This window comes from Antechinus flavipes, chromosome 2 (genome assembly GCF_016432865.1).
Source record: "Antechinus flavipes isolate AdamAnt ecotype Samford, QLD, Australia chromosome 2, AdamAnt_v2, whole genome shotgun sequence".
Classification (NCBI taxonomy): Eukaryota; Metazoa; Chordata; class Mammalia; order Dasyuromorphia; family Dasyuridae; genus Antechinus; species Antechinus flavipes.
This window is the reverse complement of record NC_067399.1, coordinates 416,615,742-416,633,403: the sequence shown is the minus strand read 5'-3', so window position 1 is coordinate 416,633,403 and position 17,662 is coordinate 416,615,742. Positions and strand designations below refer to the sequence as shown.

At 36.4% G+C, this 17,662-nt stretch overlaps 1 protein-coding gene across 1 annotated transcript; it reads right to left on the bottom strand.

Annotated features, from left to right (window-relative positions):
* Positions 1–8,331: 8,331 nt before the first annotated feature.
* Positions 8,332–13,812, bottom strand: LOC127546751 (asparagine--tRNA ligase, cytoplasmic-like). Its single transcript, XM_051973710.1, has 2 exons — positions 12,304–13,812; positions 8,332–8,412 (listed from the first exon to the last, which is right to left on the bottom strand). The coding sequence occupies exons 1-2, from the start codon at positions 13,810–13,812 to the stop codon at positions 8,332–8,334; spliced, it is 1,590 nt and encodes a 529-aa protein (XP_051829670.1).
* Positions 13,813–17,662: the final 3,850 nt, after the last annotated feature.

The window sequence follows — 17,662 nt, the reverse complement described above, 5'->3', positions numbered from 1 at the left end:
TATGGCTGATATTAGAACAAAGATTTTTATGAAATTCTTTATAACTACAAAGGCTCAGGGGTTGTATCATTTGTGTTAGAAATGAAAACACATTTACTATGAATTTGTGAAAAGAAACAAACAAAAACAAACAATTAATCAGAGAAATAGAATAACAGTGAACTGTCATCTCCCCAACTTCCCAACTGTCAGTCATCCCCTTTACAATAGTCTAGTAGTCCCACTGCTTTCTCATTCAGGGGCACACAAAACTGTAGAGAACATGGGAAAGCAAAAGTAAAGGGGGGAAGGGAGAGAAAAGGGATAAAGTGTAGCCTGAAGAACAGTTCAAAGGGACCAGAATGATTCTCCTTAATATAGATTATACAGTTACTTTCTTGCCTAGGAAACAATGTAGAAAAAAATATCACTTTATTAAATAGCATCTTATTTAGGATTATTATGATTTACACAACCTTCTATTCTTGAATCTTCTGTTTATAAAGATGTGATATTTTGGTGACAGAGAATTAGAAGACAATAAGCTCTTTAAGTCTTTTATTCCTCTCCCCTTTTCCCTTGCTCTAAAAATGGTGCTGAAAAGTTTTTATACCTCTACAATTTCCTGTGGTAATAACTGTAGAGTATATAGAATAATAATTGTAGAGGATGTAGAATATTTGGGTTACTATTCTTTAATATTTATTAACTTTTCAAGTCAAATTTACATGGATTTTCCATCCCAACAACAAGTATTTTACAGCATTGAACTATGATGTTTAGCTTTATTTCCATTCTGTGCTTAGGAAAAACAGGAATACATCTACCTACCTACCTACCTATCCATCTATTTGTCTATCTATCTGTCTTCACACATATATAATACACACATATGTCTGGAAATGCATATAAAATATAAATATATTCCTGGACAGTGAAAAAATAAATTTGAAAAGATAACCTCTTTCTGTAGTTTATTTAATAAAAGTGGTCTTTTACATTAAATTTTCCATTTAATCAGCATAGCTGTATTTTGACCACAAGCTACCTAGTTGATTTGGAATTGAAAACATGTAAAAAAAAATAAAAACCATAGAATGTTAGATTGTAGAGACCATGTAGTCTATTTCATTTTGTAGATGAAGAAAGTAAAGACTGAGTATATAAATGATTCACTTAAGGTTGGAGAATGATGTAGAAGAGTCAGGGCTAGAGTCCAAGTCTTTTGACTCTCAGTTTAATATTTCTTCCATGACACTTGTGTTCCCACCTATTGATTGTGAAGTAATTAATTAGACATATTAGTGAGTCAAATTGCCTGTTAAAGTGAAAATGATAACTGATTGTCAATGTTTCTGTTTTCAATCATTTGGACATGGCCATATTGGGATTATTATTTACTTTAAAAAACAAAGCAGCTATTGCTTTCTTAACCTTTCCTTTCCTTCTGCATTTTTCTTTTCTATTTCCCTTTATAAGCTTTTTGAAAACCCACACCAGAGAATACATATTCCACTGTAACTCATTCTCAAGAGTCTTATCTGCTTCTTAAGTTACTAGATTGAGTGTGATCCCAAATATTGGATCAAAACTAAAGGGATACAGTGGGTTCACTGTCATTTTAGTGAATCATTAATTCATCTTGGCAAATTATTATTGTAAAAATATAAAAATATTATGTATGAAAGACTAACTTCATTTCTAAAATTCTTGATTATAAAATTGAAAACACACATGCACACATACATACTTAACAGCCTAAATTAAAAAAAACATATTAAGTGCTTACTATATGCTAATAAAAGGGAAAAGGGTCCCTTCACTCAAGGAGGTTATAAAAGGGACAGACAAGAAATAAAAGAAAGTAAGAATATATGTGATGGAAAAGGGGGAATGAAGTACAAAAATCTAGTCATATCACTTTTAGCTACAATCTTTTGGAACTTCTTTGGCTGTCACATTCTTAGAAAACTCAGTATTGCTATAATAGTATCATTTTCAAAATCCCATTAGCTTTGGTATTCAACCTTATAACTACTCTCTACTTTTCTAATTGAAAACTAAGGCCATGCAGAAATTAGGCAAGGACCCACACTTAACACCATATACCAAGATAAGATCAAAATGGGTCCATGACCTAGGCATAAACAACGAGATTATAAATAAATTAGAGGAACATAGGATAGTTTTTCTCTCAGACTTGTGGAGGAGAAAGAAATTTGTGACCAAAGATGAACTAGAGACCATTACTGATCACAAAATAGAAAATTTTGATTATATCAAATTAAAAAGCCTTTGTACAAACAGAACGAATGCAAACAAGATTAGTAGGGAAGCAACAAACTGGGAAAACATCTTTACAATTAAAGGTTCTGATAAAGGCCTCATTTTCAAAATATATAGAGAACTGACTCAAATTTATAAAAAAATCAAGCCATTCTCCAATTGATAAATGGTCAAAGGATATGAACAGACAATTTTCAGATGATGAAATTGAAACTATTACCACTCACATGAAAGAGTGTTCCAAATCACTATTGATCAGAGAAATGCAAATTAAGACAACTCTGAGATATCACTACACACTTGTCAGATTGGCTAAGATGACAGGAAAAAATAATGATGAATGTTGGAGGGGATGCGGGAAAACGGGGACACTGATGCATTGTTGGTGGAGTTGTGAACGAATCCAACCATTCTGGAGAGCAATCTGGAATTATGCCCAAAAAGTTATCAAACTGTGCATACCCTTTGATCCAGCAGTGTTTCTATTGGGCTTATATCCCAAAGAGATACTAAAAAAGGGAAAGGGACCTGTATGTGCCAAAATGTTTGTAGCAGCCCTGTTTGTAGTGGCTAGAAACTGGAAAATGAATGGATGCCCATCAATTGGAGAATGGCTGGGTAAATTGTGGTATATGAATGTTATGGAATATTATTGCTCTGTAAGGAATGACCAGCAGGATGAATACAGAGAGGCTTGGAGAGACCTACATGGATTGATGCTAAGTGAGATGAGCAGAACCAGGAGATCATTATACACTTCGACAATGATATTGTATGAGGATGTATTCTGATGGAAGTGGATTTCTATGACAAAGAGACCTAACTGAGTTTCAAGGGATAAATGATGGACAGAAACAGCTACACCCAAAGAAGGAACACTGGGAAACAAATGTGAACTATTTGCATTTTTGATTTTCTTCCCGAGTTATTTTTACCTTCTGAATCCAATTCTCTCTGTGCAACAGGAGAACTGTTCGGTTCTGCAAATATGTATTGTATCTAGGCTATATTGCAACATATTTAACATATATAGGACTGCTTGCCATTTTTGGGGGGGGTGGAGGGAGGGAGGGGAAAAAACGAAGCATAAGCAAGTGCAAGAGATAATGTTGTAAAAAAATTACCCTGGCATGGATTCTGTCAATACAAAGTTATTATTAAATAAAATAAAATTTAAATTAAAAAATAAATAAATTAATTAATTAAAAAAAAAAAAAAACCTAAGGCCATGGACTTGAAAATTCCTTTTAAAAAGAGAGCTCAACTCAGATATCCTATTTCTGATTGGCTGCACTAGTTTGGGAGCTCTATTAGGAAATCTCCACCAGGTTCCCTAGTTGGGTACTATGTCCTCCTTCCCCTACTCCCTACTTATCAGCTTCCCTTTGTATTCTGTTCCCATCCATTAGATACAAAGTCTTTTCAGGTTAAGTACTTTTTTCAGATTTTTTTGGAATATAGAAAAGTATTTTTTAAAAATATAAACCTTTTAAAGTTTAAAACACCTACATAGTTAGTTGTCAACATTCACCCTTGTAAAACCTTGTGTTCTGAATTTTTTCTCTCTTCCTTCCCCCCCAACCCCTTCCTTAGATGGGAAATAATACAATAGATATTAAACATGTGGAATTCTTACATATATCCACAGTTTTTAAGCTGCCCAAGAAAAATTCAGATCAAAAAGGAAAAGAAAATGAGAAAGAAAACAAAATTCAAGCAAACAACAAAAAAGTGACAATACTATGATGTGATTTACACTTAGTCTCCAGAATCATCATCTCTCTGAGTGCAAATAGTTATTTTCCTGTCACCTTAGCCAATCTGAGAGTAGTAGGACTGTAGAGTTGTCTTTGCCTTTGACCATTTATCAATTGAGGAATGGCTCTTATTTCTATAAATTTGACTACGTTTCCTATGTACTATATAGTATATAGAGAGTTTCTCTCTCTCTCTCTCTCTGCATTTCTCTCTGTGTGTCTGTCTCTTTTTTCCTGTCCATTCTCAAAATTGTTTTGTTGCTTACTTTTACCTCCACGAATTTGCCTCCTTTCTTTCACTCCTTCTATTCCTCTTATGCTCTTCCATCCTATTTTTTTTTGTGTGTGGTAGTTTAGATTTCCACATCAAATTAAGTATGTGTTTTCCCTTCAGTTAGCTAATTCTGCTGAGAGTAAAGTTCAACCAACATGGTTCCTCAACATGGAATTGTTTCTGGTATGTCTGTGCATATATTTGATTTTTATTTACTTTATTTCTAGTGCTTCACTAATGGCCTCATCCAATAACAAATCAAGATAGCCCCATTCAATAAATAAATGGTCAAAATATGTGAACAGACAATATTCAGATGAAGAAATTAAAGCCATATTAATCATATGAAAAAATGCTTTAAATTACTATTGATGAGAGAAATGCAAATTCAATACAACTTTGAGGTACTACCTCATACCTCTCAGATTGGCTAAGATGACAGAAAAGAAAATGATAAATTTTGTAAGGGATGTGGAAAAACTGGAATACCAATGCATTGTTGGTAGAGTTGTGAAATGATCCAATCATTCTGGAGAGGAATTTGGAACTATGACCACAGGACTATAAAACTGTGCATCTACTTTGATCTAGCAAACCACCACTGGGTCTATTTCCCAAGGAAATCATAAAGAAGTGAAAAGGACTCACAATTGAAAAAAATGCTTATAGTATCTTTTTTGAGTTGGTAAAGCATTGGAAAGTGAGTAGATGCTCCTTAATTGACAAATGGCTGAGTTAATTATGGTATATGAAAGTAATAGAATATTATTATTCTATAAAATTATGATCAAGCTGATTTTAGAATGGACTGGGACGATTTACATAAACTGATGATGAGTGAAGCAAGCGGAACCAGGAATATATTGTACACAATAACAGCAAGATTGTCCCATGAGCAACTATTTCAGATTTGGTTCTTCTCAATGGTTCAGTGATGCAAGGCAATCGCAATAAACTTTGGATGGAAAATGCCATCAAACATCCAGAGAGAGAAGTATGGAGACTGAATGTAAATCAGTACATGCTATGTTCACTTTTTATATTTTTCTTCTTTTTTATTTTTCTCGCATGTTTTTCCCTTTTGTTCTATTTCCTGTCTCAACATGACTCATAAAAATGTGTAAAATGTACATGAATAAGCAAAAAAAAGTTATTTTTATTTGTAATGAGAAAATAAAAATAAAAAAGAAAAGAAAGTGATTACCTAATAAATGTTTATAAAAATGAAACAAAAATAAACATGGTAAAAATTATAATTTATGAAATCTAATGTAATATATATTTATAATATCTATAATATATCTATTTATCTATATATAAAGACAGAGAGAAAAAGAGAGACAGAGAGAGAGAGAGAGAAAGAGAGGCATGATTTTCTTTTATTAAAACAAATAAACAACAACAACAACAACAACAACAACAAAAAAGATAGAGGAGACTACACACTACCAAGGTGATCAACAAGAACTATTTCATTTCTCTTTCTAAGAACTGTTTGCATACATATATACTGTAAAATGTCATTATGATAGGAGAGTTAGAAGTTAAGGATTCACCAATATAAATGTAGTGTGAATATAAATTCTAAAATTTATTAGTCTAGAATTCAAGCCCTAATATAACTTGTTCCTTACCTCTACCCTACCTGCCTCTATAGATTTTTGATTTCCTCTAACTGTTTTTCTCTTCCCCCTTCCCTCCCTTCCCTATATTATATTGCCTCTATTAGAAATTCATAATAACTGGCCATTTTTGATACCCAAATAGTATGCTGATTTTCAGAGTTTGAAATGCTTTGTACTTCATTTTGCAGAGCAATTAAAAGGAAAGAGGTCAGTGTGAGAAAACAATCATGCCATTTACCTGTTAGCTTAAATGTAAAAAGATTAATATTCAAATGAAATATTTAGATTATGATTTGACTACTTTTTAAAATAAAAAGCAACAAAGTGTAATTAATCAAATTAATGTATTCATGAAATCTATGCTGAATATTAAAATAACAAAGAGTAGCATTTAGTTCATGCTATGATTATTAATGTTTGTGTGCATCTGTGGTTCTGCTGAAAAGGATGATGCCAATTTAATTCATCATGATACCTACAGGAAAATCAAGTAAATTGAACTAACACCATTTATAAGATATTATTGTTTAAGTTACAAAATTTAAATTAATTGATTAATATTTAAAATGCAATATATTATTAAAGGTAAATTTAAAAAATAATATATAATATTATATAACATATTATATAATAATATAGAAAAAAGTGTTCTCATTATATCAGAATATTTGTGAAAGCCAGCTCTTTCTCCCTGAAGAAGCAGGAAATAATTGACTGGCTTAGTAAAATTTTAAGAGAAAGTGGAAGAAGCATCCTTATTTAGTTAGGTTCATGAAGAAATAGTAGGGCCAATGGTTAGAAGTCACAAATTGGGAAATTTGAATTCAATCAAAAAGTACTTAGGTATTCACTATTTGAAAAGCTCTGTATGTAAAGTTCTATGAACACAAGCAAAGATGAAAACTATTTTGCCCACCAGAGCTCTCTTACAGTAGATGGCAGAAGAAAGAAACAATAAGTATTTAACTAGATAAAACAAAAGTGAGGTTATCTCAGAGGATAAAGAATTAATGATTGTAATAACTGTTGAAGACCTTCTGCAGAAATTGAGATTTAAGCCAAAAATTAATGGAAGAAACAGAAATTAAGAAGTGGAGGTGAGGAGTTAGACCACTCCAGGCAGTGAAGACTGTGAAGACACAATTATGAAAGATGCAATATCATGCTGAGACAGCATAAGAAACCTACTTTATATTTTAATAACTTTTTATTTTCAAATACGTATATGTAAAGATAGTTTTCAAAATTCAACCTTACAAAGTCTTGTGTTATAAATTCTTTTCTCTATATTGTTCCTCCAGCTCCTCACTGAGACAGCAACTAATTCAAAAGGTGTTAAATACAAACAATTCTTCTACATATATTTATTTTTTTTTATGTGCTTTCTTTCTTTCTTTTTTTTTTAATAGGTTTTTATTGACAGAACCCATGCCAGGGTAATTTTTTACAATCTTATCCCTTGCAATCACTTCTGTTCTGACTTTTCCCCTTTCTCCCTCCACCTCCTCCCCAAGATGGCAAGCAGTCCTATACATGTTAAATAGGTTACAGTATATCCTAGATACAATATATGTTTGCAGAACCGAACAGTTCTCTTGTTGCACAGGGAGAATTGGATTCAGAATGTATAAATAACCCGGGAAGAAAAACAAAAATGGAAGCAGTTTACATTCATTTCCCAGTGTTCTTCCTTTGGGTGTAGCTGCTTCTGTCCAGCATTGATCAATTGAAACTGAATTAGATCTCTTTATTGAAGAGATCCACTTCTATCAGAATACATCCTCAAACAGTATCGTTGTTGAGGTATATAATGATCTCCTGGTTCTGCTCATTTCACTTAGCATCAGTTCATGTAAGTCTTGCCAGTCCTCTCTGTATTCATCCTGCTGATTATTCCTTACAGAACAATAATATTCCATAACATTCATATACCACAATTTATTCAACCATTCTCCAATTGATGGGCATCACTCATTTTCCAGCTTCTCCCACTACAAAAAGGGCTGCCACAAACATTTTGGCACCTATAGGTCCCTTTCCCTTCTTTAGTATCTCTTTGGGGGTATAAGCCCAGTAGTAACACTGTTGGATCAAAGGGTATGCACAATTTGATAACTTTTTGAGCATAGTTCCTAATTGCTCTCCAGAATGGCTGGATGTGTTCACAATTTCACTAACAATATATCAGTGTCCCTGTTTTCCCACACCCCCTCCAACATTCTGCATTATCTTTCCTTGTCATTCTAGACAATCTGACAGGTGTTCTACATATATTTCTATAATCATCATGCTGCTCAAGGAAAATCAGATCAAAAAGCAAAGAGAGAGAGAGAGAGAGAGGAGAGAGAGAGAACAAAAAGCACACAAACAACAAAAGAAAAAGGAGAGAATACTATGTTGTGACCCACATTCAGTCCCCATAATCCTTTTTCTGGGGGCAGATGGTTCTTTCCATCACAATTCTATTAGAACTGGCCCGATTCACCTCATTCTTGAAAAGAGCCACATCAATCAGAAATGATTATTGCCTCTGTGTACAATGTTCTCCTAGTTCTACCCATTTCACTCAGCATGCGTTCATGCCAGTCTCTCTAGGTTTTTCTGAAATCATCCTACTGGTCGTTTCTTACAGAACAGTAATATTACATAACATTCATATACCACAACTTATTCAGCCATTCTCCAACTTAAAGACATCCACTCAGTTTTCAGTTCCTTGCCATTCTGAAAAGGGCTGCTACAAACATTTTTGCACAGGTGAGTCCAAGAAGACTACTTTAGTTTAATTATAAAATATGTGGAATTTAGTTCAATGCAAGAAAACTGGAAACACAAAATGAAAAATTTTATGGAGAACATTAAAGGTCAAACCTAATATGTTCTTTTTAATTCTGGAAGAAATAGTTACTAAAGAAGAGGAATCTTAGGAATAGAGAGATTAATTACACATGGGTGTAGGCCGAATTGGGCTGATTTTCCGGTTGCGACAATAATGAGTCCTAGTAGTGCTAGGGTGTCTACGTTTATTATGAGGATGTGTTGGATGTCTCAGGAGTTACTGTTAATTATTAGTCATGTTATTGCGAGTATAAACCCAATAAAATACACAGTAGCTGATGATATACTCAAATGAGAAAGAAAAAAGGAAAAGAGAAAAAAAATGATACCAGAGTCTTAGGGCTCTTCATCATGTATACTGATGACATATGGTAATGAAATGGTTTAAGAACAAACAAAAGAAAACTGAGCATAGACAGGCATGAAGAGATGCAAGAGAAAGATAACATCTTGCAAACAAAAGTGAGGGTATAAAAAAGAGTCAGATGTTTTAGAATTGGTGAGGATGACTGAGAATCATTAAATTTTGAAATAAAGAGAAAATTAATAACTTAGGAGATAGAAATTCAGAAATCAAATGATTATCTCAACAGATGCAGAAAAAGCATTTCATAAAATCCCATTTCTATTAAAAACACTAAATAGTACAAGAATTAATGGAATTATCCTTAAAATTATCAATAGCATCTATTTAAAACCATCAACAAGTATTAAAAAGTAATAGGAAGGTTAAGATGGCAGAGAGGAGGCTCACAGCTGCATAAGCTCCACGCTCTCTCTCACTATCCATTTCATTACAAGCCTCTGAATCAATGCTTGACTGAAAAAAACCCACATATAGTTACCAAGAGAAGCCATCCTTGAGATCTGCCAAGAAAGGTCTGTCTTTACTGGAGGGCTGGGGCGGTTTTAGATCAGGCGCAGGCTGAGGGCAGCGGCAGTGAGAGCACGGGAGCAGACTGGAGAGGGGGTGGGGAGTGATCGCAGCCGTCTCTGCGGGAAGAGCTTCGCTACAGGTTTGAATACTTTGCTCCGGCAGCAAGTCAACAGCCCAGCAGAGAAGCTAAAAAACACCGGGGCTGAAGAATACAACCCCAAACAGCTGGAGTCTCTCGGGACCTGGTCGCCCCCCCCCTTCCCCCCCCCCCCCCCCCACAGTGACTCAGCACGCTTTGGGAACTCAGAGCGCAGGTGCAGCACAGTCCTGCTAGTGCCTCACTGTTGTCCCCTGCAGTCTGTAGAGGAAGCTCGATAACACACCCAGCCCCCCCCCCACCCAAAGAAAGACTCCAGTTTTTTCTGTTTTTCTTTGGTAGTTTGTCTCTGATTAATAGACAGAATGAGCAAGAAGCTGAAGAGGACTTTAACCCTTGACAGCTTCTATACAGATAGAGAGCAGACTCTAAATCCTGAGGAGACTAAAAACAGGCAGTCCCCAGGTGAATCCCCAAAGGAGGAGAACATCTGTTCGTCAGCACAGATGAACCTCATAGAAGTGATTAAAAAGGCTCTCACAAGGGAGCTAGAAGAAAAATGGGGAAAGCAGAGTGAGGCTTGGCAAAAGGAGAGGGAGGCTTGGGAAAAGGAGAGGGAGGCTTGGCAAAAGAGCCTGGAGAAGTCAGTTAAAGAGAGAGTGGATAAAGAAGTAAAATCCTTGAAAAATAGGATTAGTGAACTGGAAACAGAAAACAGCTCTCTAAAAAACAAAATTGGCGAAATGGAAAAAAATTCCACAGAACAAAAGAACTCAATTGGACAACTAGAAAAAGATTTTAAAAAAGTGAGTGAAGAGAATACTTCACTGAAAATCAGAATTGAACAAGTGGAATTGAATGACTCGAGGAGACAAGAAGAATCAGTCAAGCAAATCCAAAAAAATCAAACAATGGAGAAAAATGTGAAATACCTTCTGGGGAAGACAACAGACCTGGAAAACAGATCCAGGAGAGACAATCTGAGAATCATTGGACTCCCAGAAAAGAATGATGAAAAAAAGAGCCTGGACACTATTTTCCAGGAAATTATCAAAGAGAACTGCCCAGAAGTCATAGGAACAGAGGAAAAAATAAACATTGAAAGGATTCATCGATCACCCACTGAAAGGGATCCTAAAATCAAAACACCAAGGAATATAGTGGCCAAATGCCAGAACCCTCAGATGAAGGAAAAAATATTGCAAGCGGCTAGAAAAACCCAATTCAAGTATCAAGGAGGCACAATAAGGATCACCCAGGATCTGGCAGCATCCACATTAAAAGATCGAAGGGCCTGGAATATGATATTCCGAAAGGCTAAGGAACTTGGTATGCAACCAAAAATAACTTACCCAGCGAGAATGAGCATCTTCTTCCAGGGAAGAAGATGGACATTCAATGAAGTAAGCGAATTTCATCTATTTCTGATGAAAAAACCAGAACTTAACAAAAAGTTTGATCTACAAATATAGAACTCAAGAGAAATCTAAAAAGGTAAAGATTAATCTTGGGAACTATATTTTGACTATATAGATGTATAAAGAATACATGTATACCTTGTTCTAGAAATTGATGTGGAAAGGACATTGTACCAGAAAAAGGGTAAAGTGGGGGTAGTACATCTCATGAAGAGGCGAAGGAAACCTATTATATCTGAGAGAAAGAATGGAGGGGGATGAATATAGTGGGTATCTCACTACCTTCAGAATTGGCTTTAAGTGAAAAATCTTAAGACATATTCAATCTATGGTGAAACTTCTCCCATCTCACTGAAAAGTGAGAAGGGAAAAGTGAAAAGGGAAGGAATAAGCTAAGGGGAAGGGAATACGGGAACTGGGAGGGAAAGGGGTAAGATAGGGGGAGGAACTCTAAGGCGGGGGGAGGGATACTAAAAAGGGAGGGCTGTGAGAAGCAAGTGGTGCTCACAAGCTTAATACTGGGAAGGGGGGGAAAGGGGAAAGAAGGGAGGAAAGCATAAACCAGGGTTAACAAGATGGCAAGTAATACAGAATTGGTCATTCTAACCATAAACGTGAACGGGGTAAACTCCCCCATAAAGAGGAAGCGGTTAGCAGAATGGATTAAAAGCCAGAATCCTACAATATGTTGTTTACAGGAAACACACCTGAAGCGGGGAGATACATGCAGGTTAAAGGTAAAAGGTTGGAGCAAAATCTACTATGCTTCAGGTGAAGTCAAAAAAGCAGGGGTAGCCATCCTGATCTCAGATCAAGCTGAAGCAAAAATTGATCTAATTAAAAGAGATAAGGAAGGACACTATATCTTGCTAAAGGGTAGCATGGATAATGAAGCACTATCTATATTAAACATATGTTGGAATCCTTACTAACTGCTAAGTAATTAGAGTTGATCTAATCTTACAAGAAGTTGTTTTGGCCAGAACCTGAAACAAGGTACTAAGTAGAACTAATCAAGACAAGGCTTGTGTTCCCACCTTTACTCATTGGACTCCACAAGTATGCTAGCTTCACAAAGTACACTTTCTAACTTCAAGAGAGTTCACACCTCCCTTGAAGCTCGTTGGGCCAGAGAGCACTATGGGAGAAAACCCATAAGCCCTCTCTCTTATATCCTTTTAGCAGTTCTTCGCTATCCCAGATACGCATAGAGCCTCCCACAATCTCACCAACATTAGGCATCAACACATCTACAGATTCAGTAAGCCGGGAATCCTCAGGACATCGCTGCATATAGAAGGACTTGATCTCTACAGGAAATCGACACAGCAAGATTGGTTCATTAATGGTGTCTGTCATCAGTCTCTCAGGGGCTTCTGGGATATCCTCTCCAAATTCATAATAGCTGCCATCTTCCTTCTTTACATCATGTTCCTTTAGCCACACAATGGCATCTGAGTAGTTCATTCGTTTGAAAGGTCTTTTGGGGGGTGTGAAAGTCGGATTGAGGTCATATAATAAGCTTGCTGCAGGTGATTTTAAGACCCTGTCTACTACATCACAAACCAGGTCTTCCAAACGGTTTAGGAGATCATCAAAAGTCAGGAAAGGGCACTCAGCTTCAATGTGAGTGTACTCTGCTAGATGTCTTCGAGTCCTGGATTGTTCTGCTCTATATGACTGAGCAATACAAAAGACATCTCCTAAAGCGGGGATACAAGTCTCCAAATACAACTGTGATGACTGGGTCAAAAATGCCTCCTCTCCAAAATAGTCAAGCTTGAAAAGTGTGGCACCACCTTCTACCTGTGTTTGTACTAATGTTGGAGGAGTGACTTCATAATATCCTCTATCAAAAAAGTGATCTCTAAAGCATCTGGTGACCACTGAACGTGCTTTCAAGATTTTGGACATGTTCTCTCCTCGAATCATCATGTATCTGTTATTAAGCTGGACATCTACATCAGATTCTTCATTTATAAGGTTATCAGCTCCTCCAGCAGGGGCTAAGCCAATCAATTCCCAATAGTCACAGCTCAGCTCATGGCCTCCTGGTGCCTGCTTGCCTTCTGGTGTAAGATTGAGTGTTCCATATACTGCCACACTACTCTCTGTAGACAAGACCACTCCATTGTAACACTGACACAGTTCATCTGACAAGACACACTGAAGATATCCTGTACCATCTCTTAATATAAGAAACATTAAATTCTTCCCTTGCCTACGTAACCTGTGGACCCAGCCAAACACCTTCACTCGTTGCCCTCGATGTGCTTCCAAAGCACAAATCTTTACACATTTTGCCTCTGGAAGATTTGGATCCTGTTTAATGGTAATTTTCTTTGCTTCCTCTAGGTTTTTTTCTCTTCTTAAAATGTCTTCAGCCTCTCTTTGCTCTCGGGATTCATTCTTCATTCGTTCTCTGTTCCATATTTTTTTAATGTTTTTCAGCTGTGACTTGGAAATAACATCCCATCTCTCATTTTCTTTTTGTGAATCTACATAAATGGTAGGAAATGGCTCCTTTCCTGCTGTCATCAAAGCCTTTAAGCCTGTTTTAAAAGGTTTCTCCTTTGTTCCATCACCAGTTGCATCACTGCCCTCTCGATCTGAGACATAGAGTTCCCCGAGAACTTCTGGGATGGGAAGACAGATATACATTTCCTGCGTCAATATCTGATTCAGCCTATTCAGTAGGTGTGGTACAAAGAATTGCCACAGCCCAAATAAAATTTGCAGCTTCTAATATATATCAGCTCTTTAAGGAACTTCAAGAGCAAGTGAGAAAGCATCCAGGAAAGATTTATATCCTGCATGTCCATTCACATAGTGGACTTCCAGGTCCTATTTTTGATGGAAATTCAAAGGCAGATAGCCTTTTAACTATGTTGGCCAGTACGCCTTTATTTCAGGAGGCCCAGGAATCCCATTCTAAATACCATCAGGCTGCTCGAGCTTTGCGTTTACAGTTTGGGATTACAAAAGAAGAAGCTAGGAGCATAGTGAAAAGCTGTACAGCTTGCCTTCCCTTCCACGCTCCTACACTGCCTCCAGGGAAGAACCCTCGTGGTTTGAGACCCAATGAAATCTGGCAAATGGATGTGACTCATTATAAATCTTTTGGTCGTCTGTCTTTTATCCACGTTGTGGTAGACACCTTTTCAGGATTCACTTTTGCCATACCAGCAGCAAAAGAGACAGCCCGAGTGGTCACTGAATTCCTCATTCAAGCATTCGCAATTATGGGTGTGCCACAAGAAATAAAAACAGATAATGGACCGGCATATACCTCCAAACATTTTGAACACTTTTGTGCACAGTATAAGATTCTACACACTACTGGCATACCCTTCAATCCTCAAGGTCAAGCAATAGTAGAAAGAAGAAACAGAGACATTAAGACACTTCTCCAAAAACAAAAGAAAGGGGGAGCCACGGGTAACCCTAGAGAACTTCTAAATTTAGTTCTCTATACCATTAATTTTTTAATCTTTGATAAAGATGCACTGGCTCCAGCAGACAGGTTTTATAACCCACCAGAAGAGCAGTGTCCAGTGCGAGCAGCTCCACTATCCTTAGATAATCGCCAGGTGATGTGGAGAGACCCAGAAAGTGGTGAATGGAAGGGACCAGATAGGCTAACTGCTTGGGGGAGAGGATTTGCTTGCATCTCTACAGGTGGAGAAGGAATCAGATGGGTGCCTACGAGCCGCATTCGCCTTGTCCATCGCAGAAAGATGGAGCAGACCCTTGAAACAAAGGAGAAGACCCAAGAAATATCGGGTGGTTCTGTTGCTGATTGTGCTCATAAGAATTATTAGATTCCTGGCACATGAACTAATGGACAATGGAATTCTATTGGACTGTTTCTAGGACTTATGGACATGTGTAAATTTTCAGATTGATTCTTGTTATTTGTTACATTACTACTAGCCTGTGTTATATTACTATGTGCTCATGTAAATTATGTATAATGCCTCCCATATTGATGGATTTATGTATACCATGTATATCTGTTACAAAGTTCTGGCCCATATTGATGGATTTATGTGTACCCCCTCAGAAACCCCTATGTTTTAAAACAAAAGAAAGGGGGAGATGTTGGAATCCTTACTAACTGCTAAGTAATTAGAGTTGATCTAATCTTACAAGAAGTTGTTTTGGCCAGAACCTGAAACAAGGTACTAAGTAGAACTAATCAAGACAAGGCTTGTGTTCCCACCTTTACTCATTGGACTCCACAAGTATGCTAGCTTCACAAAGTACACTTTCTAACTTCAAGAGAGTTCACACCTCCCTTGAAGCTCGTTGGGCCAGAGAGCACTATGGTATGCAACCAAAAATAACTTACCCAGCGAGAATGAGCATCTTCTTCCAGGGAAGAAGATGGACATTCAATGAAGTAAGCGAATTTCATCTATTTCTGATGAAAAAACCAGAACTTAACAAAAAGTTTGATCTACAAATATAGAACTCAAGAGAAATCTAAAAAGGTAAAGATTAATCTTGGGAACTATATTTTGACTATATAGATGTATAAAGAATACATGTATACCTTGTTCTAGAAATTGATGTGGAAAGGACATTGTACCAGAAAAAGGGTAAAGTGGGGGTAGTACATCTCATGAAGAGGCGAAGGAAACCTATTATATCTGAGAGAAAGAATGGAGGGGGATGAATATAGTGGGTATCTCACTACCTTCAGAATTGGCTTTAAGTGAAAAATCTTAAGACATATTCAATCTATGGTGAAACTTCTCCCATCTCACTGAAAAGTGAGAAGGGAAAAGTGAAAAGGGAAGGAATAAGCTAAGGGGAAGGGAATACGGGAACTGGGAGGGAAAGGGGTAAGATAGGGGGAGGAACTCTAAGGCGGGGGGAGGGATACTAAAAAGGGAGGGCTGTGAGAAGCAAGTGGTGCTCACAAGCTTAATACTGGGAAGGGGGGGAAAGGGGAAAGAAGGGAGGAAAGCATAAACCAGGGTTAACAAGATGGCAAGTAATACAGAATTGGTCATTCTAACCATAAACGTGAACGGGGTAAACTCCCCCATAAAGAGGAAGCGGTTAGCAGAATGGATTAAAAGCCAGAATCCTACAATATGTTGTTTACAGGAAACACACCTGAAGCGGGGAGATACATGCAGGTTAAAGGTAAAAGGTTGGAGCAAAATCTACTATGCTTCAGGTGAAGTCAAAAAAGCAGGGGTAGCCATCCTGATCTCAGATCAAGCTGAAGCAAAAATTGATCTAATTAAAAGAGATAAGGAAGGACACTATATCTTGCTAAAGGGTAGCATGGATAATGAAGCACTATCTATATTAAACATATATGCACCAAGTGGGGTAGCATCTAAATTCTTAAAAGAGAAACTAAGAGAGCTACAAGAAGAAATAGACAGTAAAACTATAATAGTGGGAGATCTTAACCTTGCACTCTCAGAATTAGATAAATCAAACCACAAAATAAATAAGAAAGAAGTCAAAGAGCTAAATAGAATACTAGAAAAGTTAGATATGATAGATCTCTGGAGAAAATGTAATGGAGACAGAAAGGAATACACTTTCTTTTCAGCAGTTCATGGAACCTATACAAAAATTGACCATATATTAGGACATAAAAACCTCAAACTCAAATGTAGTAAGGCAGAAATAGTAAATGCATCCATTTCAGACCATGATGCAATGAAAATTACATTCAACAAAAAAGCAGGGGGAAGTAGACCAAAAAATAATTGGAAACTAAATAATCTCATACTAAAGAATGATTGGGTGAAACAGCAAATCATAGACATAATTAATAACTTCACCCAAGAAAACGATAATAATGAGACATCATACCAAAATGTATGGGATGCAGCCAAAGCGGTAATAAGGGGAAATTTCATATCTCTAGAGGCCTATTTGTATAAAATAGAGAAAGAGAAGGTCAATGAATTGGGTTTGCAATTAAAAATGCTAGAAAAGGAACAAATTAAAAACCCCCAGTCAAACACTAAACTTGAAATTCTAAAAATAAAAGGTGAGATCAATAAAATTGAAAGTAAAAAAACTATTGAATTGATTAATAAAACTAAGAGTTGGTTCTATGAAAAAACCAACAAAATAGACAAACCCTTAGTAAATCTGATTAAAAAAAGGAAAGAGGAAAATCAAATTGTTAGTCTTAAAAATGAAAAGGGAGAACTCACCACTAACGAAGAGGAAATTAGAGCAATAATTAGGAGTTACTTTGCCCAACTTTATGCCAATAAATTCGACAACTTAAATGAAATAGAAAAATACCTCCAAAAATACAGCTTGCCCAAACTAACAGAGGAAGAAGTAAATATCCTAAACAGTCCCATCTCAGAAAAAGAAATAGAACAAACTATCAATCAACACCCTAAGAAAAAATCCCCAGGACCAGATGGATTTACATGTGAATTCTACCAAACATTTAAAGAACAATTAACTCCAATGTTATATAAACTATTTGAAAAAATAGGGATTGAAGGAGTCCTACCAAACT

What these genes read in the sequence shown, in the direction of transcription:
- LOC127546751 (XM_051973710.1), bottom strand. Translation starts at nt 13,812, where the DNA reads ATGTATATCTGTCTTCCCATCCCAGAAGTTCTCGGGGAACTCTATGTC. An exon ending in ATAAGAGAGAGGGCTTATGG is followed by an intron (nt 8,413 to 12,303) that starts GTTTTCTCCCAT and finishes GCTCTTTTCAAG; the next exon opens with AATGAGGTGAATCGGGCCAG.